This window comes from Callorhinchus milii, unplaced genomic scaffold (assembly GCF_018977255.1).
Source record: "Callorhinchus milii isolate IMCB2004 unplaced genomic scaffold, IMCB_Cmil_1.0 Scaffold20, whole genome shotgun sequence".
In the NCBI taxonomy this organism is placed as follows: domain Eukaryota; kingdom Metazoa; phylum Chordata; class Chondrichthyes; order Chimaeriformes; family Callorhinchidae; genus Callorhinchus; species Callorhinchus milii.
Window position 1 is genome coordinate 9,895,361 of NW_024704761.1, and position 25,875 is coordinate 9,921,235.

General features: G+C 44.5%; 2 protein-coding genes across 2 annotated transcripts in view; both read left to right on the top strand.

Annotated features, from left to right (window-relative positions):
• itgb4 (integrin, beta 4) overlaps window positions 1–16,931 on the top strand; it is a 46,762-nt gene extending 29,831 nt beyond the window's left edge. Inside the window, 13 exon segments of the mRNA XM_007888477.2 lie at window positions 85–221; window positions 1,441–1,618; window positions 1,798–1,935; window positions 3,049–3,231; window positions 3,722–3,850; window positions 8,135–8,314; window positions 8,871–8,996; window positions 10,039–10,188; window positions 10,869–11,057; window positions 11,368–11,523; window positions 12,366–12,530; window positions 13,714–13,824; window positions 14,871–16,931. Of these exon segments, the coding sequence (XP_007886668.2) occupies window positions 85–221; window positions 1,441–1,618; window positions 1,798–1,935; window positions 3,049–3,231; window positions 3,722–3,850; window positions 8,135–8,314; window positions 8,871–8,996; window positions 10,039–10,188; window positions 10,869–11,057; window positions 11,368–11,523; window positions 12,366–12,530; window positions 13,714–13,824; window positions 14,871–15,010 (1,982 nt within the window). The 3' untranslated portion in view covers window positions 15,011–16,931.
• Window positions 16,932–23,984: 7,053 nt separating this feature from the next.
• Window positions 23,985–25,073, top strand: LOC103175719 (urotensin-2 receptor). Its single transcript, XM_007888892.2, has one exon. The coding sequence runs from the start codon at window positions 23,985–23,987 to the stop codon at window positions 25,071–25,073; it is 1,089 nt and encodes a 362-aa protein (XP_007887083.1).
• The last annotated feature ends 802 nt before the right edge of the window (window positions 25,074–25,875 follow it).

The following is a 25,875-nucleotide window of genomic DNA, read 5'->3' on the forward strand; positions in this document are numbered from 1 at the left end:
TGCATATATGAGAAAGGACAGGGAGGGGGAAGGTTGTTCAGTAAAGAATCTGTTATCAATGTATCCCTGTGTCTAATATTACAGCAAGAGCAGACACATTGCTTGGCCAATCTGTGGTTCCCATCAACGTCCCACCTCTCAATGTAAAAGCTCAGGCAATCAACAGCAAGGCAATCCGTGTAAATTGGACTCCGCCTCCCGGAAAGGCATTAGGATATAAGGTAAGGCTTATTATTATTGTTGTTATTATTATTAAGGCTGCAAGCCGCATGGATTGACAGTCAGCAGTGCTGCTGGTGACTAGTTAGAACACACTGCATGATCAAGATCAGACTGGTCACTCCTCAGCCCAGCTCATATGATGCTGCCCGATCTCTCAGGCAATTGTTAATGCAAATCATGGGTCGCATTCAATTTTCCACAGTTTAAAACTGGAATATTCCCACAGTTTGAAAACTTGCAATGCAACAGCTCGAAACAACGCGAGGAAACCTGGTGAGAATAAGAAAAAGGTTGTTTGGTCCATCATAATTCCATCCAAAAGAAAAATAATAAATTGGTCGCTCAATCCACGACTGTTTGTGGGACACTGCTGTGTGCAATTGGCTGCCGTGTTTCGCTCACAAAATATACAGTCAATTCATTTTACAGTATATTCTGTGAAGAGCTTTGAGACGTCTCGAAGACATGATAAAGCACTATATCAAATACAAGGATTATTATTTATTATTATTTGGTCAATCAAGCCTCTTCCCTCCATACGTCATGTAGAATCTACCCAATTGCGGATTCTTATCCCACCCATTCAATCTCCCGAAGGACAGTTCTACATAAATGTTCTTTGGTCCCGAAGTGGTATTGAGAAATATGCAAGAATATTGAGCATTTTCAGCAATGATGAATTCCACATTCTTTTCCACATTCTGTACTCCTAGCCCTACACAAGAATTAGCAATGTACTGTGAAGGATTTGATCATCATGGAACATGAAGATTTTAGGAACAGAAAATGGCATTAGGCACCAGCAAACTAATTCTCAATCTCTTATAATTGACCTCTCACCAGGACTGGCCTTCTCTCTCCAAATAAGAATCACATTTTGTTGCTTATGAAAAACAACAACAATAACTTGCATTTATATAGCGGCCTTCAGGCCGGATGGCGTCTCAGTGCACTTAAATGTCTCAGGACATCTTGTTGCCGATCATACAGTTAATGGGGCTGGCTCCCATATCAGAACATTCCCCTGTTCTTTTCCCATATTCTTCTGAAAGGGCTTTCACCAATTATGTCCATACAACTTCCTATCCTTTTCCAACAAGGGCTTTAACCAGCTCTTTTGGCAAAGGAATTGCATTGCATCAAATACAACCTAAAAAGGATGATTAGCTCTGCGACAATGGAAGAAATTAACCTGATTTTCACTTTTTTTTTGTTCAGGTCAAGTATTGGATCGAAAGTGATGAGAACAGAACAGAAGTCATAGATACAAAAAATACTTACGCTGAACTCACCAACCTTTACCCTTACTGTGACTATGAGATGAACGTGTGCTCTTACAACTCTCTGGGTAATGGTCCCTGCTCCGAAATCATTCAGTGTCGTACACCAGAGGATCGTAAGTCATTTCGAACAATATTTGCATTTATTTGATGGGCATAAGTACACAATATAACTTAAGTTTAAAGGAGTTTAATTCATTAACACAGCAAAAAATATGGGGATAATTGTGATCAGTGCAATGGCAGCACAGTGTGGACCAATATCAACCTCTGGTATTTAATCTCCTCTATTTAGTTCCAAATGAACCTGGTCGACTGGCCTTCAATGTCATTTCGCCAACCGTCACACAAGTGAGCTGGGCAGAGCCTTCAGAATCCAATGGGGAAATCACTGATTATGAAGTGACCTACACAATGGTGACTGATGAGAACAGTAAGTATATCTTGCTAAGTGAAAACACTTCTGCAAATGTTTTACCAGCATGCAAACACATGCATCACACTCACACAAACCTCACTCAAACCACCACACAAACTCACTCAGTCAGTCCCTCCTTTCACACTCTCTCACACCCTGTTATTGACAGTGTGGTTTGGTCTGTGCTTTATACTGAATGGTTAGTGCACTTAACTGAATGGGCACGCTAATGGATGTGAATTCTGTCTGGCAAATCCTGACCTCCACACCTCAGGCGCTGACAGCATCACCATCCAAGGATGCACACTCTACCTTCCTAAGCAAGTCTGGAACCTTGGCGTCTTGACCCTCAACTATTCTTTCTACCCCACATCCGTGCCATGATCCACTCTGCCTTCCCCCACCTCCGCAACATTACCTGGCTCTACCACTGTCTCACACCGCAGGCTGCCAAAATTCTCATACACGCATTCATAACATCCAGGTTTGATTATGCAAACTCCCTGCTTGTCGGCCTCCCCAACTCCTCCATCCATCCAGAACTCTGCAGCCCGTACCAGGCTCCGTGACCCTATCAACCCCATTCTCACCTGACTTCACTGGCTTCCCATCCCACAGAGGATACAGTTCAAGTTCCTGGTCCTCACTTTCAAAGCCCTCCATGGCCTTGCTCCCCCTACGTCTGTGACTTCCTAACCTCCTACCAACCTGCTCACTCCCTCTGCTCAGCGGGCTCTGGCCTGCTTCACGTCCCCGCCTGCCCCACTTTTGGGGGGCGAGTGAGCCTTCAGTCACTCTGCCCCACCCTCTGGAACTACATCCCGCAGTCTCTCAGTCTTGCCCACTCCTTTGCCTCCTTCAAGACCCATCTCAAGATCCTCCTCTTCAACCGCAGTTTCGATCACCCCCCTGCCCTCCACCCTCGTTATCTCAAACCCCAGCTCGGGTCTGAAACACTGACTGTCCAGCGCCTTGGGACGTCCTCCCAACGTGAAAGGTGATATACACATGTAATTTTGTTGCTGTTATGACACAGAAGGTTCTGTTTTCCTTTCTTTTGTTTTTCTGGATCAATGGCAAGGCTACGAGAATCAATTTGTTTTAATAGTTGTGCTCTCTGCCCGACAGTACCCAAAGGCCACAGAAAGACGGTGATGATAAACAATCCAAAGAAGCGTATGATACTCATCGAGAATCTGAACAAAGACCAGCCGTATTGCTACACAGTTCGGGCGAAGAATGGAGCCGGCTGGGGACCAGAACGAGAAGCCACCATGAACCTATCAACCCAACCAAAGCGACCAATGTCCAGTGAGTAACGTGCCATGAATGGAAATCACACACTTGTTTTCATTTATTTGAACGTAGATAGGAGCTCGCTGAACCCTGCACAACAGAGCACTGGCAAGATTCTCGCTGCCTGTCCAGCTATGACCAGCTTGCCCATTACGTCTTTGCTTTGTGAGTTTAACAGGAGCCTGGTAGAAAGCATGCCAGGCTCCAAGGACTGATGTTTCATCCAAGTCCTGTTATTGAGCTAGTCTGTTACCAGCAGTCTCACAGAGCATTGTGGATCTGCTTGGCTCAGGGATTATACTAGTGAGACTGCTCCAGAGGATCAAATCAATACCTTCAAAGTCCACTCTTGAGCCAGGCAGATCCGTAATACACCATCATGTCTACACTGATTGGTGAATTTTCAAAGCTAACATTATTTGGAAGCTCCCAGCGGAAAAAGGATTGCAATAAATCATTTCAATTCCTTGTCACGTTGCTCAGTTCATCCATCTGTCTCCTGCAGTCCCCATCATCCCTGATGTGCCCATCATCGACGCTGAAGCCCACGATGAGTATGAGAATTACCTGATGTACAGCAGTGATGTCTTGCGATCGCCTAGGAGTGGAAGACCGAGCATTTCCTCTGAAGCAGGTACGGTATTACATATTCCTGACTGGCTCACACCTGACGCACCTGCACCTTATAGCACATCAGTGCTTTGTTTCAGCAGCTCTTATTCTAAATGGATATCGATCGGCTGCTTGAAATGAAATAGTTGAGAAACACTTTGTTTCCCCTCTTTGTCAGCGAGCACCGGTCCTGGCAACATATATCACATCAGAATACACCATCTCATGTCTAGTATATTTCACTGCATATTTTTGCCCACAATATATACAATATACAGTCAATTCCCTTTACCGTATATCCTGTGAAGCGCTTTGAGACATCCCAAAGACTTGATAAGGCACTATATCAAATGCAAGGATTATTATTATTAGTGGACAATCTCGCCATTTTTGAGGCACGACTCTTTAAGCCCATTTCCACCCCGAAAACGAGAAGGTTAAAAGCTCACCAAGCATGAAGAACATTTATCACCTTCAAAGTGTTTTCTTTTCCTCTCCTCTCTCGGGAACTCTACCTCAAGGTGTGGTACTTTCTCCACCTACAGACTGGCCATTCTTCATTGTTAAGTGTTGCCAGGTTATGTGGGGAGCATTGTGGTCTGAGTTTGGTTCTGCCTTCATCTGACATCAAAGCATAACTCACAATGCATAGTCCCACCTGGAGATTTCTAGTAGCTTTTGTTTTGCTAACCCAGGTGTTACCACTGCTCCAACTGAAATCATAACTCACGTAACAGACAATCTGACACCATGCTGGCCCAGTTTCACGCAGGGCAGTTGCTACACCTGTGTTAGCCTGGCTCAGTGGTATCATTCTCACCTCTGAGTCAGAAGATTGTGGGTTGAAGCCTCACATCAGAGCTTGTACTCACAGAGTCTAAGCTGACACTCCGCTGCAGTGCTTGGGGGGGATGGAGTTGGATTGTCGGAGGTGCCATCCTTCGGAGGAGACATTAAACCAAGGTCGCTTCACTCTGTTCAGGTGACCGTTAAAGATCCCATGGCACTATTTGAAAAGAGAAGGGAGTTCCTTGTCAACAATTCTGTCAAGTAAAAGTGGTCACTCGCTCCATGGCTGTTGGTGGGACATTGCTGTAGGCAAAAGTGGCTGCTGCGTTTCGCCCACAGAATACAAAATCAATCCACTTTACAGGGTATCCTGTGAAGCACTTTGAGATGTCTCGATGACATGATAAGGCATTATATCAAATGCAAGCATTATTATTATTACACTAGCAGAACTCATTGAGAGAACTTACTTAAAGCTCCTGCCTCTCAATAGTTAGACTGGGTTGTTTGTAACAAACGTTCCATGTGCAAGTCTTAGATGACCCCAGTTCCAGGAGAAATCTTTTGATAAATGAGTCAGAGATTGAAACTTTCAGTTTGAACATCTGTCTTCATTACAATCCTGTCACTAAAGCACTTTCTGATTGGCTTGATTTGAGAAAATGCAGACTTGAGCCCATTGAGCTGTTTCCTGACTGAATAATTAAGCACATGGTTTCATTCCATTTACAAATTTAAAAAAAATATGATTTGGCAGCTGTGACATTTGATTGAGTACAAGTTTGATGATTATCATCTGTGTTTATAGATCAATAGAGCACTCTGGAAAATAGGCTGCAGTTACTCCCATTATACTTTAGTAACCTATGTTGTTAATAAAATGACCACTGTCTAGAGTTGTAGCAAGTATTGGATACATGTACGTCTGAAAAGTGATTACTATGACTGTTGAATTCTCATTAATGGCATGGTGTTGTGTGTGTGTCTGTGATGATGTGCGCGTGTGTGTGCGTTTGACGCACAAGTGCAGCCCCATTCATTGGTTACAAAGTCACATGAATCAGTCGAAGAAGCCACTCAACCCATCTTATCTTCTAGAATACCAACCCTACCATGTTTACATTGCAGTACATTGCACTGAAGGTCGAGTCAAACATCTTTCCTGCTAATTCTCACCAACTACCATTTACAACAACAACTTGCACTTATATAGCGCCTCTCATGCCGTGTAGCATCTCCCAAAGCACTTACCTCTCTGTGTGAAGAAATACATACTAGTATTGGCTATAAAATTATCTTTCACTACTCTGAGTGGGTATTTTACAGCCTTGAAAGTCTTGTTTTGGGTTTACTATTCTATAATATCTGATATATAGATTTATAGGATCTGCTTTGTGACATCTCTTTCCAATGGTGAAGAGCCCTATTTTGTTGAGTTGTTCATCAGTCACAGCTCAACCTCTACCACTTGGTTCAGCGTTCCTCTGTGTTGCCTTGGAAGCCTGGGCTTATGATGCTGTGACCAGACTGTAACCAATACTCTTAAGTGCAGCCTGACCAGAACATTGTACAACATAAACGTGATGTGTTTCTTAATCCTTTGGTTTTCTTTAATCTATTTTAATTTTGCAATTGAACAGTTTCACAGCATCTGCATTAGTCTCCCTCTGCTCTTCTTGTATACTTGTGCTTCATAATGTTTTTGAAGGATGCCCATTAATCCTCAACAGATTTATCCCCCTTAAGTCAAAACCATCCCAGTCAATATCGCTCAGCTCTACCCCTGTCATTGACCATCTATGGTCCGTTTCGCCAATGAAATATGCCGTCAATTCACTTTACAATATATTATGTGAAGCGCTTTGTGATGCCTCGAAGACGTGATATCAATTGCAAGGAATATTATTATTTATTATTATCTAAAGTTGTATGATAGGATTTAGCTGACTTGTGTGCTTGCACTGTTCCCCTTAGGGGAAGTCCTCTAGTTTGAGTTGTAATTTGCTACATGCCATTTAAAGATAGGCTTAGAGGTGGCATGGAACCAGGAAGAGTGAAGATCCTTCACTTTTTGTCAACCTCTTTGTTGGCACAAATACCAACGTGAGTCATTAAATTGTTCTGAAAGGCTCCAAATGGAAGCATATCCAACTGTTGGGTGATGATTTCGATGGGCGGATGGTAACGTGGAAGCTGCCAGTGGAAGTCATTCCCCGTCTCTCCACCAGCTCTTCGCTGACACGTGCTTCCTCAGATATAGAGAGCTTCCTTTCTGAAGACACCGCCCCATCTGAATATTCAGACACCTCGAAGAGGAACGCAACCCAGCCACATCAAGGTGAAGATCTCGCAATGATTGTCTCACTAACTGTCTGAATCTCTTCAATGGGCTGAGTAACATACCCTTCCTGGCCACATACCCTCCAGTCAAATCAGTCAGCAAGCAGTGCATAACCTATCACAGAACATCCGAGGGGGGTAGGAATCAACTAGAGCAGGAATGTTTGTGCCTTATTTTCACTCCACCTCTTTTGCAAAATGGGCTAAAGTGGTCCATTTGAATGAATCATGAGCTACAGAGTTTCTGGGATGGAAAGGTTGTCTCTCCCTGATTCATTTGTTTCTTCTTTCTTTGTCCGGAGGTGTGTGACACAATGTGTGTGGCACACTGACCTGATATATCAGCCTACTAAATGTACAAAGTCCCAGGAGATAACAATGGACCAATCGTATACTAATCCTTCAGTCTTCACTATCTACTTTCCAGCCTGTCCAGCATCATAAAGGCTTCACTTCGCTCAGGCTAATGGGCTCTTCCTACTCCTAAATATTCTTATTTTCAGACAAACTGTGTCGCTCTTTCTTCTCCAAAGAAAACATTGTCTAACATTGTCTACCATTTGGACCAAAGGTACCCTTACTCCCTGCTGTGCAGGAAAATAGTGAACCCAGTCCTGAATGTGCAGACTCATGAGATGCATGTTTATAATATAGATTATATTGTTAATGATAATAATCCTTGCATTTGATGTAGCACCTTATCACGTCATTGAGACATCTCAAAACGCTTCACAGAATATATAGTAAAGTGGATCGACTGTATATTTTGTGGATGACTGTATATGTTGGGGGGGGACAACTCCGTTTTTCCTAAAATTGCTGCTGCTGCTCATAAGTGTGCTTAACGTTGCTGGTGTGCTTGTTATACTTATATGCTGGGTTGCACATTCCTGGTGTCCAGCTCAGGAAAGAATAGCACTGGTACCCATACTATGTTTTTTACTCACCTGGCACTGGGTTGAATGGTGCTTGGGTCTATGATTTGTTGAATATGCAATTGTCCAGACATGGGATGAATGGTGGCCATTACTGGAATGAATGTAATGCAGAGTGTATCCTTGCATATTCACTGGCGTCCTTGGTATGAGTGTTGCAAGTGCCCAGAACAAGGTGAATGATTCAGTGTGGACGAGTTTGCTGTACTCTTTGGAGATGACATTCATTATTGCCTCTCCAGGAGACATGCAGATGAATGGAAGATGGGACATGAGCTATTCTGGCAGTGCCAGCAATACCCTCACCAAGAACACCACGACATCCTACAATCAATTCAGCTCCATGACAACGGGTCAGAGCAGGGTGATGGGTGGAACCTCCTTAACGTTAGATACTCTCACCACCACCAAATCAGGATCAGGTCAGTAGCGGCTTGAAATGTAGTTCGTGAATGTGTGGCCGATACAACCACTTTATAATTTTTATTGTGATTCTTAGATAAACAGGTGGATATCAGTTGAAACTTCTTCCAGTTGAGCTCCACGATGACTCTCAGGATTGTAGTCTGAGCTCTCTATGATATGATATGACAATGAGCCATGATACAGACCAGGAAGATATCAGGGATGATTTTTAGACAGTACAGTGCTTAAGGTTTCATTTCTCACTCTACACAGGTCCCCATGTCACTGAGATTCCAGTTTGACGCTGTACAGTGCCTATACTCTGTAACGTTGTGGATTCAGATCTTTGTTCTTTTGCACTTAATCTCTGGACTCTGTCTTTGAATCTGCTTGTAGAACTAGTTTTTCCTTAATATTGACAGGTTATCTGATCAACCAGATCCTAGGCTTTGCCTTCACCCTCCTCCCAGTGCCCCATGTCATTTGAGGTCAAATATAGCAATTCACTAGTAAAAGCAACTGATTGCCCCAGTTCCATTTTCCTGAATTCCTGAGAGATGTTTGTTTATGCAGGAATGTCGATGTATGGGAACGAGGGAGTTAACTACACGGTCAGACAGAAAATGGTTGGAGGGAGAACTCGCACTGAGTCTGAGGACGTGAATGAGGCACTTGAGAACCTGGAGATGGTTCTCCAGGGTTAGTCCTCTTCCAATACATTTAGCAGAACCTCGTTTGCTCGGACAATCACACATAAGCAACACATCTTGAGCAAAACTATTGCGTTGAACGACTCGTTGGGAAAGGCATAAACATTGCTGGTAGTGTCAAACCCAGGATGTAGTCGCTATAGCTAGGATTAAACGAACACTCACAAACAGAGTTAGCTCAGAAATATAGTTTATTCAAATACTTGCAGCAAGGAGAGGGAAAGCGAGAGGCAATACAATAGCACGTCTCTCAGAAGAGTCAGTACTCTCCCTCTACCAATGGGGCAGTCCCATTAGTTTATATACATGATTATTTGTGATCATCTTCATGTCTCAAAACAATTCTTGCTGTTGATTGACAAGCAACATTCAGTCATCACAAGCTTGATTATACAATTTGCAGACAGTACAAGGACACTGGTTCTGCTCTAATTATCTACACTGTTGCTTAAAAACAACTCTAATCTTATCATAGTCTAGACACTCTGTACTTCACGTGATTTAGTCCTTTTACTTTCCCACAGTAGTAACCAACTTTTCCATAAATCTGTAGGGGAAGTTTAAACTATTGTTAGAAAATGCCTGGAATTGTACCTTACCATTAGTACAGAGTCAGTAAGCGAACAAATGCCTCAAGAGTGTTAAATCTTTGCTGTTGTGTTGTTTTCAGTTGCTCCGTTGCATTGTAACTCATTGAAAATTAGATTTCTGTCTTATTATTAAAGGCATTTGCCAGAAAGTACAGTGACATCCAGAGAGCTTCCAGGCTCCAGCTAGTTACTCTAGCACTGTGCTCATTTGTGCTGAATAGTTTCAGGTCAACCTTTAATCCAGGATTTCTGATCTCAGCAGAGGGTAAAGGCCTTTTGCATTGCTTTTGACTGGAGTTAGAAAAAGGACCATTGTTCCAGATCCAAAAGCATCAATGACAAACCTTTGTGCACTGCGTGTTTTACTGTCAATCTTTTGCAATGAACACAGCCGAAAAAGTCTTATGTGCAATAATTCTCCATTTCATTCATTCATTTCAGACAATCGATTGTCCCCTGGAGTCCCAGATACCCCAACACGCCTGGTGTTTTCTGCTCTGGGACCAACCTCCCTGAAAGTAAGCTGGCAGAAGCCTCAGTGTGACAAGGAGGTACACGGCTACCGTGTCACCTATCAGTCACTCCAAGGAGGTCAGTATCTATTCTCATTGCATTGATCCTGCCTGCAATAACAGCATGGAATATTAGCTCTCTCAAAATCACAACCTAATCCCAGGAAAGTTTCCACAAAATATACAGTCAATTCACTGTATAAGTATATTCTGTGAAGCGCTTTCGAAGATGTGATAAGGCGCTATATCAAATGCAAGGATTATTATTATTATTATATGGAAACTCTTAAGTATGGTGATAGTTTCTGGGCACAGAAACCCGGCTGACCTTAAAAAAACAATCACAGCATTTACAGTCTGACTCGTACACCTAGGAGACGATTCTCTGCTTCTTATTTTTTATAACAACATTTGGTGGGTGAGAGGGCCTGATTTTCCACAAAACATCACAGCAGAAAATGCCTTCCCTCCTCTCCCAAACCTGGATATGACTCCACCTAGTTTATTGGGCAACAAAGGTTCCCCCACATTCAACAACAACTTGCATTTATACAGCACCCGCCACGTGGGGTAGTGTCCCTGAGCTCTCACACCACACTGACTGGTGAAGCGAAGACAATTGGACCAAATGGCTTTCTTAAACGTTTTGTGAGCCCTTGAGATCCAGAGAGAGTTAGACAGAGAGAAAGAGATGGCATTTATACAGCTGGTGGTTTGGTCTTCTCATTATATTGACTTGAGTTTCTTCTCTTGCTCCAGGTGAATCAAAATCCATTGATGTCGCAGAATCCAGTGAAAACGCCATGATCATCAATGATCTTCTGCCCAACCACTCCTACATGTTTAAGGTGAAGGCAATGAGTGAGAACGGGTGGGGCCCGGAGCGAGAAGGCGTCATCACCATCGAATCCAAGGTCGATCCCATGAGCCCACTCAGCCCAGTGCCAGGTAATTATGCCTAGCGTTGGACAGAGCTATGCAGCCAATCTCCTGATTTCTCAGTGAGCCAATTTCAAACTCCCCTCCCCATTTATGTTGAAAACCTCCCCCAAAAGGCTTTTCAAGACGGAGATAGATGGATATTTGTTAGATCAGGGTATCAAGGGACATGGACCAAGGGCGGGTAACTGGACTTGAAGTACAGATCAGCCATGTTCTTATAAAATGTCGGAACAGGTTCGAGGGCCGAATAACCTACTCCTGTTTCTATGTTTCTATGAATCTTTGCTAAGTTCTCGTTGGTTGACCTTGCTTGCAGGCTCTCCCTTCACACTGAGCACACCCAGTGCTCCAGGGCCGCTGGTGTTTACAGCTCTCAACTCCGAGGTACTGAAGCTGAGCTGGGAGAAACCGCGTAAACCAAATGGGGCCATCTTGGGTTACTTAGTGACATGTGAACCAATGGATGGAGAAGGTAGGTTCCAAAGCAATCTCGCATCATCATTTGCTTTCACTCTACATCATGTCCTGCAAAGGTCTGATAGAGGTGGTCAAGGCAGATAAGCAATCGAAGTTGGGCTTGAAAGGAACAAAACTTGATGCTGGCAAATGCATTGAGAACACAGGAAGCCGATCAGTCAGCCACAACCTTTCTTACTCTCTCATGAGCATTTCTAGCACTACAAACACTTGGCTGCTCACAAAATGCAGTCCATTTTACAGCATATTCTGTGAAGCGCTTTGAGATGCCTCGACGACATGATAAGACACTATATCAAATGCAAGTATTATTATTGAGCAAGCAGTATCTGGCTCAATGACCATCCAGCTTCCTGCAAGATAGACATGTGTGTAGGAAGCCAGCCTGTCCGGTAACTCTGAGTTCATAGGACACCGGTGTTATAAACACACTTACACCCCAGTGTGGTGCTTTAATGACAGTCTATGTGTTCCTGCTCTATGCCCTACTTGGCTCTCTGTGTCCGTTTTACTCTGCTTCCAGTGGCAAATTCCTGTGCTCACTGTTCTTATTGCACTACAGAAACAATATAATAATAATGCTTGCATTTGATAGAGCACCTTATCACAGCTTCGAGACATCTCAAAGAGCTTCACAGAATATACTGCAAAGTGAATTGACTGCATATTTTGTGGGCGAAATGCGGCAGCCAATTGCGCACAGCAGTGTCGCATTGCAAACAGTCGTGGATTGAGTGTCCAAATTATTATTATCATTTTTATTATCAGCTGTTAGAAACCAGAGTACTGAGGTCTGTGTAGTCCATCATTGACATCAGTATGCAATTCTTTCGTTAGGTGAGACCAACACCTACAATGTGGAGGGAGATGATGCAGAGATGACGCTGACGGTTCCTCACCTGAGTGAAAACATTCCCTACAAGTTCAAAGTACAAGCAAAGACAACTCAAGGGTACGGCCCTGAGCGAGAGGGCATCATCACCATTGAGTCTCAGGATGGAGGTGAGTGCAATTAAACTGCAACATGGAATGGGTCACAGAGACATTGCAGTAACAAAGAGTAAAGGAGGAGCAATGAACTCTTTGTAGTCATCTTACAAGCATTGGGTCCAGCTGTCAATCAATGACTATTTTATACTTTGAATGAGTCACAGAGGTCAAAAATTAAAATAGTTCTGTGAAGCATCTAGGGAAGAGGTAGACAGCCATGGGGAGAGAGAGAGAGAGAGACATGGGGGAAGAGAAAGATGTGGGAGGAGAAGCAGAGATAGACAGAGAGAGAGAGAGATCCAGGAGGAGAGACATGTTGGGGATCGGCCCCGAGACCAACACTGAAATCAATTGCAACCTTCAATGAGTACATTTCCAATATGGAACCGAATATCTTAAACCTCATAAAACATTTTTAATAAAATTGAAGCATCCAAATGCTATATTAGTTGACATCAGACATGTGATTTACAAAAGATAATTTTATTGTACATTGTGAGGAGATAGAAGAACTTTATTATTCTGCCCTGGTGACCTCTGAAACACAACAACAAATTACATTTGTAGAGCCCTTTTTTACATCAGGAGAACATCCCAAGGCGCTGGACAATCAGGGATTTTGACCCGCCATGGGGATTGGGGTAGAGGGCAAGGTGGGTAGATGGGTAACTGAAGGTGCGGTCGAAGAGGACGGGCTTGAGATTAAATCAATTTCACATCGAGAAACGAGTGCAGTCACTGAGCAAATCCTGGTTTATCATCAGTACTTTTCATCTGTAAGGACCGTGGACCCCTTAGGTGAAAGCACTCGGTGGGAATAGAATGGGATTAAAGATTATGAGGACAGATATTGATAGAGTGGATCAAATGCTGCATGAAACACGATGCTTTCTGAACTGTTAGTTTAGAATTGTCAGAAAATCACGTCAAAGACGCCAGTCAGACGGGGATAAGTAATGTGGGGAATATGATTAAATACTGTATATACACTCTGGTGGGGCGCAGTGAGTTGGGCGGAGGAGGTAGGAAGAAGAAACATTCGCGAATATTCCTCAGCAGATGACTGAATGTGTTGAGTAGAGATCTGAATGGGGCAGACAGTGCATGTCTGGGGAAAGAATAAGGCTGATGTTTCGAATGGCATTTCCACATTCCACTCTTTATGTCTTATGACGGCTTCATCTCTGATTACTAGGTAACATGACAGAGTACACAAAGGAGATGGTAATGAGACATGATGGGTATCCTGGAGGTATGAACGTACAGACCAGTATGATGCACACCACATTCGACCCCTTCTTCTCAGGTAAGTCTCTCATTGAAATTCAGCCCACACCAATAATTCCACAGTATCTATGTCAGAATGGGGCAGTGTGTACCCAGCATTTATTTCCCAAATCTTCTGGTTGTTTTTAAATTTGGCACTGTGGATGTGCTTCTCTTATGTAACCTGGCTCCTTTGCACATCAACCACCCCAACCCTAACAGGAATCTGAGATACATACACCTTGGGGCCTATAAGGAGTTCTGGGCAATTCTGAATGTGTCACCTCAACAGTTGTTTTCCAACTGGAAGTCTTGACATGAAATTTTCAAAACGAGCTGCATTGTCACAACCAAGTGTTGGAATTTCTCTGTTTGGTTCATAGAAACCACAAACCCAAATTCAACTCTGTTTTCTGAGGGCAGTATTTCCTGTTTATATTCATCTCTCCAATATTTTGAGTTTGTGCCAGGGTAAGGGCATCCCCTTGCCACTGTCACCATTATTAGTCAATGTAAATGTTTTCATATTGCACCCATAAAAATGTACAGTCAATTCACTTTACAGTATATTCTGTGAAGCGCTTTGAGATGTTTCAACAGCGTGATAATAATAATCTTTGCATTTCATATAGCGCCTTATCACGTCTTTATATGCCTCAAACGCTTAACAGAATATACTGTAAAGTGAATTGACTTTATATCTTATGGGCAGCCAATTGTGCACAGCAGAGTCTCACAAACATTCATGGATCCAAGTGACCAATTTATTATTCTTATTTTTTGAAGGATAAGGCATTATATCAAATGCAAGGATTATTATTATTTATTATCTGTCAGAGCCTAATAATAATCCCTCCAAAAAACCAAAAACAATAATTAAATTGGTCATTTTCAATCTACGACTGTTTGTGGGACACTGCTGTGCGCAATTGGCTGCCGCGTTCGCCCACAAATATACAGTCAATTCACTTTACAGTGTGTTCTGTGAAGCGCTTTGGGACGTCCTCCTGACGTGAAAAGCGCTATATCAAATGCAAGGATTATTATTATTATTTATTAGATCTAATTGCCTTGAATGAATTCCAGATGAAATGAGTATTACCACACAAAGAATGGAGAGTGGAAGTACTGTCACCCAACACGTCACAAAAGAGGTCATGACGAGGACAATGATGTCAAGTGGCACGGTCACCAAACAGGTAGAGAGGAACTTCTATGAAGCCTGATTCCATGGAGCCTGGAATCTTTGGACCGACTGCTGCAGATTTGCTTTGCTAAACTACATCATTGAGAGAGCTACAAAGCTAGTCATCACTTTGTGGCTTTCAGTTTATTGTCAGCTCACACATGGTAACAGTTGCCAAATCATTATGGTAGCAGATGGTTGAAATTACTATGATGTGTGTGGCTGCTCCCATCTGTGCTCTGCTCTTCACCACCGCTCGATGTGCCGTGATTTATTCATTGATGTTTTCTGGTCTGCGTGGAGATCACTATGAGGCTCTGGAATCATTTTGTTTTTCCTGAAGCGTGTTGCTCAATGTTTGCATTGCCATGAACTTCATCTCCCTCTCAACATGCAAATGGGTGCCCTCAATTCTGGCCTTTCTCGGGAACATATGTACGGACAACAGGGTGACTGTGCTCTTTCTTACATATCACATATTCCACGGCTCTTATGTACAGGTGGCTTGAAGGGCCGAGTGGCCCTCTTCAGCATCTAGCGGGCTTTGTTATTACCAACAGAGAGATCGCTCTCTCTCATCAATTCTAGGACTCGCCATCTGACTGTAGATTGGGTCAGAAGCATGTGCCATGCCTCACACTGACATGTTTTTATATATGGTGTTAATGTCTATTAATCCATGCGGAATGTCTGAAAAGCTTTCAGGTGCATCTGAATCAAGTTAAGAAGAGAAAAGCTCTGTTGAATGTGGGTGTGAAGAGTAACTTTGCATTCTATGAGTATGAAGAGTAACTGTATTCTATGAGGTTTTAAGTCACATTTTGCTCTATGGGGGCCACAAATAATTGTCTTTCTCCCTGGGCGACAACCTTCTGTGCAGTTCCTGGTCACACGCTGTCTGTCTTCTTTTATAAACAGCTTATGCTCTCGCCAACAGTTGCTGACTTACAAAACAAACATTTGACGCAGTCCCTTATCACGTCTGATTGTAAACGTCATGCGATTTTTTTCACTCTTGATCCATAACCACTCATAAGAAAACTGCTCACTCAACAGTGAGACATTCTGTCTGTTCAGTTGTTGAAACTTGGAACAAATGGTATATAAGGAGCATTGTGAGATATCAGGATTGATAGATTTGGGGAATGTGCAGTAATTTGGGAATATGATTGGCGAGTTAAGGAATATTCTTCCATTTTTCCCTGGTTGTCATGTTTCTACGTCTCTTTGTCCATTTCAATTGAAGTCACTGATCATTTTTGTTCCACTTGTCTTTCAATCCCTAACATGTGTCTTTGGGTGTTGAATTTGAGGTGGATTCTCCCAGTCTGTCAATGAGCGAAGAATAACCCCCCCTCCCCTCACCCCAGGGGCATTTTAACCCCCCCCTCACTCCAGGGGCATTGTCTTATTACTCCCCTGGTGATTGAAATGTACTAAACCGCACACCATTACTTCACTTGGATGCATTTTAATTTCATATTTCATGCTGTGTGATCAAAATGCTATCACAGTCCTCGAAGGATATCCTATGTGCAGACACGGTATTACTTTAATGTATTTATATTTTAACCTGTCTGGAATATCTTTTATATGAGCAGCCTCCTTCAGTATTGTGATGCTTTACTTCATTTTCTGTGTGTGTGTGTGTGTGTATTAAGTTCACTGGTACTGCTGTAATAAGATTTGTGTTCACCTGCTCTGAAAACACACACTGGGAACTTCTCAGACAAGAACATATCTCAACTGACTGATAGCTAACTTACTGTTGATATCCAGAATGTGGATTTGCTCTGTTCAGTGAAAATTGTCTAGTCATTGCAAAATCTAAACTTGTTTAACCAGTAAGGCCTTGCCTTGTCCAGTTCAACACTGCCCTTTCAACAGCATAGGGCTTTGTAAATCTGATAGAAAATTTCTATTGCACTTATTGTAATAATATAATAAACTGTCTTACCACATGCTACCCTTCATTTGACTTTCTCCAAACATAACAGGGACTGTGTTAGCGATTCACCGTGTTTAATAAAAACAGAAGTAAATTATAACAAAGATATAAATGAAGTGATTTGCGTAAGCCAGATGTCTGCGCTTATAGCAGGAACACAAGAGTTCCTGCACTTGAAGCTCAACATCAAATCACTTGCATCAAAGCCTGCACAGAAGTCCAGAGATGAAGTTTCTCCTGCCTGTGAGGTTCTCTTCCAAGTTGCTTCAAGGTCTGTAACTCTATCCAGGAAAATGAATTCTGAACTTGTTTCCTGTACTCGATTGTTATTGAGTACAATATCTCCAGGTACCTTGTGGAGCCAAGAAAGGGTCACAGGGCATCTCTCTCTCTTTGGGTCCTGGCCGTGGGGCTTTGAACTCATACAACAACAACAACAAGATTCCATTTATAGAGCGCCTTTCACGTCAGGAGGACGTCCCAAGGCGCTGAAACTACAGCGTTACTACAAACTACATACAGTGTAGACTGACACTTCAATACAATATGAATTTACATTTATATAGCGCCTTTCGCGTCAGGGGGATGTCCCAAGCTGCTGGACAGTCCCGGGTTTGCAATCGCATACTGTGGGAGTGCTGCATTGTCATAGGTGCTGTCCTTCAGATGAGGCGTTAAACTGTTCATCTGGACAGTAAGATCCCCTGGCAATATTCGAAAAGAGAAGGGAGTTTCTCTGGTATAACAACAACAAGATTCCATTTATAGAGCGCCTTTCACGTCGGGAGGACGTCCCAAGGCGCTGTACAGTTGGGTCAGGACCCGAGCAGTGGGGAACTGGTCAGGGTGAGGGGAGGGAAGGGAGGGAGCGGGTAGAGAGTTGAGAGGGGATCTGAAGGCACGGTCAAAGAGAAAGGTCTTGAGACCGGCCTTGAAGGAGGAAAGGGAGGAGGCGGCAAAGGCACTGGGGGATAGAGTTCCAGAGCCTCGGGGCTGAGAGGCTGAAGGCCACCGATGGTAGGGCAGTTGGGGCGGGGGATGTGGAGCAGACCGGAGCCAGAGGAACGGAGGGTATGGGCAGGTAGGTAGGGGGATAGTAGGTCGGAGAGGTAGGAGGGAGCGAGGCCGTGAATGGCCTTGTAGGTAAGGATGAGGATCTTGAATTCGATCCTCTGGGGGATGGGGAGCCAGTGGAGGCGAGCGAGGGTGGGAGTGATGTGGTCGCGAAGCCTGGTGCGGGACAGTACACGAGCTGCAGAGTTCTGAATGACCTGCAGTGTGGAGGGAGGTGCCGGGAAGGCCGGCGAGGAGAGAGTTCCCATAGTCCAGCCTTGAGGTGATAAAGGCGTGGACCAGAGTTTCAGCAGCGTGAGGGGTGAGGTAGTGCCGTAGTCTGGCGATATTCCGGAGGTGATGGAAGGCGGTGCCAGTTGTGGTGCGGATATGAGGAAGAAAGGACAGCTCAGGGTCGAAGAGAACCCCGAGGTTCCTGATGGCTTTGAGAGGTGGAGAGTGCAGCCTTGGATGCTGATGCTGTCAGCGCCTGAGGTGCGGAGGCGCTGACGTGAGCCAATCAGGAGGGCCTCAGTTTTACGCACGTTGAGCTGAAGAAAGTTGTCTCTCGTCCAGGACTCGATGTCGGACAGGCAGCTGTCAGGACATCGGTGGTCGTGGAGTTGAGGGTAGAGGAGGAAAGGTAGAGTTGGGTGTCATCCGCATACATGTGGAAGTTAACCCCATGTCTGCGGATGATGTCACCACAGGGGGAGCATATAGAGGGTGAAGAGGAGGGGACCGAGGACAGAGCCCTGAGGGACGCTGCACGAGACAGTGCGGGGGGTGGAGGAAAAGCCATTCGTGGAAACAAAGTGAAGCCGGTGGGAGAGGTACGACCTAAACCACTCAAGGACAGGGCTTTGAAGGTTGAGGTGGGAGGACAAGCGGTGGAGGAGGATAGCGTGGTCGACCGTATCGAATGCTGCCGATAGGTCGAGGAGGACGAGGAGGCAGAGGGAGCCCTGGTCACAGATGGTCAGGATGTCATTGGTGACCTTGACCAGGGCAGTTTCTGTGCTATGGGCAGCACGGAAACCCGACTGAAGGGGTTCGAATAATGAATGGGTGGAGAGGAAAGAGCGCAGCTGGGAGGCGACAACTCGTTCCAGGACCTTGGACAGGAAGGGGAGGTTGGAGATGGGCCGGTAGCTTGATAGCTGCGACGCATCAAGGGAGGGTTTTTTCAAGGTGGGAGTGATGGTGGCAGTTTTTAAGGGAATGGGAACAGAGCCAGAGGAGAGGGACAGGTTGACGATGTCTGTGATATGTGGGGCAAGGAGGTGGAGCTGGGAGATAAGGAGTGGAGTGGGGATGGGGTCAAGGGAGCAGGTGGTGGGTTTCAGGGATAGGATGAGTTTGGTGACAGAGGGTGGGGAAACGGGTACGAAAGTGTGTAGGGGAGGATGGGTAGGAGTCGGAGTGTGGGAGGGAGGGGTGGGGGTGGGTGGATGTTGGAGGGGAAGTGACCGCGGAGCGAATTCCCTTGATTTTGGATTCAAGGAAATCCAGCATCTCCTCGCAGTGAAGGTTGGAGGAGATGACCTGCGCGGGGTGGCGGGGGGGACGGAGGAGTCGGGATGTGGTAAAACAGTAGCCTGGGGTTGTTCTTCGCCTCCAGGATTATCCTGGAGTAGAAGGACGACTTGGCCGAGGCTAGAGTGGAGCAGTAGATTTTGAGGAGGTCCAGCCAGATTTGTCGGTGGACCGTTAGGCCAGATTTGACGCAGGTGCGTTCAGCGGCCCGTACCCGGCTTTTCAGTGAGCGGAGGTGGGTGGTGAACCAGGGGGAGGAGCGGGAGTAGGAGACAGTGCAGGAGGTGATGGGGACAAGAGTATCGAGTGTGGAGGAGAGGGTGTTGTGGAGAAGGGTGAGAGGAGAAGAGGTGTCAGTGAGGGTATACTGGCCAACAATCCCCCAAATAAAATTGGTTATTCACTCCATTGCTATTTGTGAGACATTGTTGCACACAAATTGGCTGCTGCAATTGCCTATAAAATATACAATCACTGCACCTTTACATTAAATCCTATGAGGGATTTTGAGACGTACTCCTGACCTGACAAGACACTGTATTGAAATGGAGAATTCTTAATATTTTCTTTGAATCAAAATTCGGCAAAATGATTATTCTCACTGTTGTTTGGTGTTTGTGTAAATTAATTTGTCATTGGCTACAAAACCAGCGCCACACTTCAAAGTAATGCATATTATCAAGCGCTTGAAATAATTTTGATGAAATAAGATACTGTATAAAATGTAAGTATTACTTAGTACAATACAAATTTACATTTATATACTTTTATTGATTGGTGAGTTGGTGCTTTGTTACTTGTTCGTGAATCAAACTGATATTCAAGCTAGAAAGTAAGTGCTGAGAATAATGTTCAAAGGAATATAAGAACAAAGCAATAAATAGATTTAAAAAATTAAAAAATCAATATAAGAAGTGACATGAAACGGATATTTCCACAAAGGGTAATCAGTCCTCTCAACTGATGTTTGCTCTGAGTTCACATATCCAATTCTCATATTTAGTAGACACGCTGTTTTTCCAGAACATTCCCCGGGCCTAAGAGAAAATAAGATGGTCTTTAACTTGTGGACTTAATTATATATCAGGCTGAATCTCCTACAATGACCAGAACTGGGATCAACCCGATACTTATGATTACCACGAAACAGTGTCACAGCGCATTGCATTAAAAATGTCCGACTGTTAGCAAAGCATGTGAAACTGAGGAGATTTAGTTGTTGCAAGTGAGAGTTACAAGTGAGCAGCAACAACAAAAATGGGACACAAAACCAAAACTTGTAGCAAATAACTGACAGGTTTTCCTGATTTACACAATATCACACTGTCTCCTAACTTTGAAAGACAGCAGAGGCAAACAATAATCTCTCAGATCAGTTTGCTGGGTGGAATTATCTTGATTGTTGGCTCCCACAATCCTGTACCGAAAGTATTTGAATAGTCTGACTCCACTCGTGGGCGCAGAGCTTCCCGCAATTTGGTACTGAATTCACAATCTCAGCGACAGAGGCAATGAGGATGGCTGGTGCGGGAATTGGTGAAATGGTTTCATTGGTGTTCTTATGAAGTTAGGGTTGAAAAGTCTCTAGTGCGGCAGTATCATGCGAGTGCTTTAAATTCCCCAGGATTAACATCGTCGAGTGTAAAAAATACAAAGGAAACAAAAACGAGGATATTTGTCAACCCCAAATCTCCTATTCCATCACAGCATCTATTCAGGTGAAAGAGGGTAGGCAAAGGTACCACAATTGCCTTCAGTGCCGCTTTATTACCAGCAGAGAGCACTGATACTCTGCAGTTTTTGACTGTTGACACCAGTTCCTGCAAACAATTTCACAAGATCAGAAGGTTTTAATGATTTTTTTGGGGGGGTGTCTGACACATGTGGGAACCTATCATCAATGCGTCATGGTTTGAATGAAAAAGCCATTTATATCCGTTTAAAGTCATACTTCCAGAATGGCCACTTGCCTTTCCTTGGGGACGTAACTGAATTAATAATCCTATAATGCTTGCATAATTAATAATAATCTTTGCATTTGATATAGCGCCTTATAACATCTTCGAGATGTCTCAAAGCACTTCACAGAGTATACTGTGAAGTTCAGTGCACTGGGCTAAACCAGCTTTTCGTAACCCTTTCCAGCCGTTAGTTACTCTCTATGTAAAGACATACTTCCTAGGGTCTGCCCTGAAATTGTCCTTCACATTCATGAACCTATTTCCTGTTGTTCTGATGATAGCATAATTGTAGATATCAATCAGGTTTGATTTTCTCAGTCCCATTGAGAGTCTTATGCAATATTAATAATTTTAATCATAATCATTACATTTGATATAGAGCCTTATGACCTAATTGAGACATCTCAAAGTGCTTCACAGTGGATTGTAAAGTGGATTGATTGTGTATTTTCTATGAGGTCCCTCTGAGATGTAATTTTTCAACCTGAATGTTTAAAGGAAGTGTGGAACGATATTCAGATCCTTCAGTCGAAAAGAACATTTCTTTGATATGTTTTCACTACATAACAATTAAAAGTCAAAGAAGTATTTGGTATTACCTTTAACGTTCTCTGTCAAGCCTTCTTCATAGACTCAGATTCAGAAAAAGCTCCTTCACTGTTGGTGAGATGTTTCTGTGCACAAATTGATTGCTGTCTTCACCTACAAGTACACAGTCACTACACATCACAGGGAAAAAATATTCTGTTGAACACTTTGAAACATTTCAATGTGATAAGGTGCTACATTAAATGCAAGGATTATTATTAGTTCCTATTGAAGTGCCCCCACTGCTCCAAAGCCGCTCACTCAATCCACGACTGTTTGTGGGGACGCTGCTGTGCGCAATTGGCTGCCGTGTTTCGCCCACAAAATACGCAGTCAATCCACTTTACTGTGAAGCGCTCGGAGACGTCTCAACGGCGTGATAAGGCGCTGTATCAAATGCGAGGATGATGACGATTATTATTATTATAATACAAAAGAGATATCAATACATATCAATCAGTAATTTACTGATGATGGGAAGTTAATTAAGCGGAACTCAGTCTGTGTGATTGCTTGATGCAGAGCATCAGTCCTGCAGATGCTCTCAGTGACTAACTGGTGCAGGGCAACAAGACAGCAACAAACGATCCTATTTTGGGATCAGAATTCGGGTAAACGGGAATTGCATAGTTACAACAGATTTAGATTTTTTTTTATTTAAAAAGAGGTCTGAACGAAGCAACAACAGTGGAACACGAGAGTAAAGCCTTCTCTGGGTTAGTGGATAGTGCAGTGTGGTCAGAGCCCGACCTTAACTCATTTAAATCTAAATCAGCTGTTAGCACCACATTACTCAGAAAGGGGGTGGGGGTCGGATGCGAATCGAGTGAACAGTGAGGGAATTGGGTTATATACTGTATTTGCAAAATGCCCATCAATCTGAGAGAGTCAGAGGCTGAAGAAAGACATCAAAGTGGACGTCAGCGACAGCATAAATAGCTGTGGGGCCACAACACACACAACACAACACACAGGGATGGGCAGGTGGGACAACACACAGCCTCTGCTTCCTCCATCATCTGGTCCAGAGAGTGCTTCACAATCTGTCGCTGTTCATCATCTCCAACTGAAGGGCAATAAAAGTCACTCACCTAAACCAACTGAGCAGCTGGACCAGAGACCAGAGAGGTGACCAGAGCAGTGACCAGAGACCAGAGAGGTGACCAGAGCAGTGACCAGAGACCAGAGCAGAGCAGTCCATATCCCATCGAACAGCACAAGTTCAGCAGCAAAATTGGGAGAGTTGGAATTGGCAACTTGGATTGACAAGATTCCTCCCCATCCTCTCTCCTCTCTCTCCCGTTTTTTTTTTTAACTCCCCCCCCCCCAGGAAGAAGATAAATCTTTGCTTTAGTCCTTGGTGAGGAAGGAAGAGGAGACAGTAATAAAGACACCATCCATCTCAAGGCGATAACACACCAACCACCAACAAAAAAAAAGGCACAAACCAGTTCAGCTGAGAAACTGGAGAGTTTGCAAATTGGTTTGGATTTGACAAGGTTTGAAGTTTCTCTCTCTCCTCCCTCCCTGTCTCCTGCCTCCCTCCCCCCCTCTCTCTCCCTCCTGCCTCCCTCCCCCTCTCTCTCCTCCCTCCCTCCCTCCCCCTCTCTCTCCTCCCTCCCTCTCTCTCCTCCCTCCCTCCTGCCTTCCTCCCCCTCTCTCTCTCGTCCATCCCTCTCTCTCTCTCTCCTCCCTCCCTCTCTCCTCCATCCCCCCTCTCTCTCTTACTCCCCTCCTCTCTCTCCCTCTCATTCTCTCCCTCCTTCCCCCCCCACCTCTCTCCCTCCTTCTCTCTTCCCCTCTCTCCCTTTTCCAAGGAAGGAGCTGAAACCGCTTAGTCCGGGAGAGGCGAGCGGAGGAGAGACGGTGTAAAAAGGCTAAATGATCAATTGAGACTTCATCAGCTTGTTGCCACTGAAGAGGCAGCGATGGCTACAGGAGTCGCATTGATGGGGACCAACAGCAGCAGCAACACCATCAATAATGACTCGTTGACGGAGCTGACGACTGGGGGCAGGTCAGTGGATGAGTTGCTGGTCACCTACGCTATCGGGACAGTTTTATCGGCGATGCTGGTCACCGGGGTGACCGGCAATGTCCACACTTTGGTGATGATGTGTCACTCCATGCGGTCCACCGCCTCCATGTACGTCTACATCACCAGCCTGGCTCTGGCTGACCTGCTGTACCTCTGCACCATCCCCTTCGTGGTCTGCACCTACTTCGCCAAGGGCTGGTACTTTGGAGACCTGGGCTGCCGGCTGTTGTTCAGCGTGGACCTGTTGACCATGCACGCCAGCATCTTCACGCTGACTGTCATGAGCACCGAGCGGTACTTGGCCGTAGTCCGGCCGCTGGACACGGTCAAGAGACCCAAAGGTTACCGCAAGGCCATCGCGGGTCTCCTCTGGCTCTGCTCCTTGCTCCTCGCCACCCCCATGATCATCATCATCAAACTGCAACGCGTCCAGGACAAAATTATTTGCCTCCCCGCCTGGAGTTTGGAGAACAATAAGATCTACCTGAGCGTGCTGTTCTCCACCAGTATCCTAGCCCCCGGCATTGTGATAGGTTACCTGTACATCAGGCTGGCCAGGACCTATTGGGTCTCACAGGCCACTGCCTTAAACAATAACCAAACCAAGAGATCCCCCAACCACAAAGTGCTCTACATGATCTTCACCATTGTGCTGGTCTTCTGGGCTTGTTTCCTGCCCTTCTGGGTATGGCAACTCATCCAGCTCTACCACCCGCCTCTCTCCATGAGCCAGAGGACACAAGGTCACATCAACTACCTGATGACCTGCCTGACTTACAGCAACAGCTGCATCAACCCTTTCCTCTACACCCTGCTGACCAAGAACTACAAGGAGTACCTGAAGAACCGACAGAGAGGAGTGGCGATCGGTGGCTCCTTCCACCCGAGGAATCAACGTTTGCACCACACCTCGCGCCGTTCGCTTTCCCGCACCGAGTCCATGACGCTCAGCCACATCCCCAGGACCGACAGCGTCTAAGGTAAGACTCGAGAGGAACAGTTTTATCATCAGCAACTTTGAGCTCATGGTCCAAACGGATAGTCCAGTGCTGCACCGGGTGGGGGGAGAGCTACAATGTCCGAGGTGCAGTCCTTTGGATGAGACATTAAACTGAGGTCCCCATTTGCCTATCTTCATTCACACGGACCTTAAAGATTCTGCAACACTATCGGAAAAGAGAAGTTCCTCTCAGTGCCCTGACCCACAGTTAAAATTTGTCATTCGCTTCATGGCTGTTTGTGGAACGTTGTTGTGTGCAAATCGGCTGCCAGGTTGTCCAGCAAATACACAGTCACTACGCTGCACAGAAAACTCACTTTGAGACATTCCGACATGCTAATCAATACATTTTGTGAAGAGGGAATACTACATGCAACCCAGGGTGTAAAGGAATTAAGTTAAAGATAGAATGAAAAACAAATAAAACGAGCACCAAAGTTTACCAAGTTCCAGGTTTCAGAATAGTTTCCTTTAAAACACAGGTTTTCTTTGTCACGGTTGCTTTTCTCTCTCGTTCTGTTTCTGTCTGTCCTCGACTTGACTCGTCTGTCTATTGTTTGATTCAAGGTTAAACTGCTTGTTTTTTTTCCACAAAATACAAAGATCCAGTGGCGCTAATTCTCTTTGAAACTGTCCAAAATGTTCAATTTGTAAGATGGGAGCAAAACAAATTTGACACTGCAGCTGGTTCTGTATTTCCAGTGGACACTCTAATCAAATTAATTATTTCGCCCCTTACTGTGAATGAGACTTTAGTGAGTACCACTCAGACAATTATGGA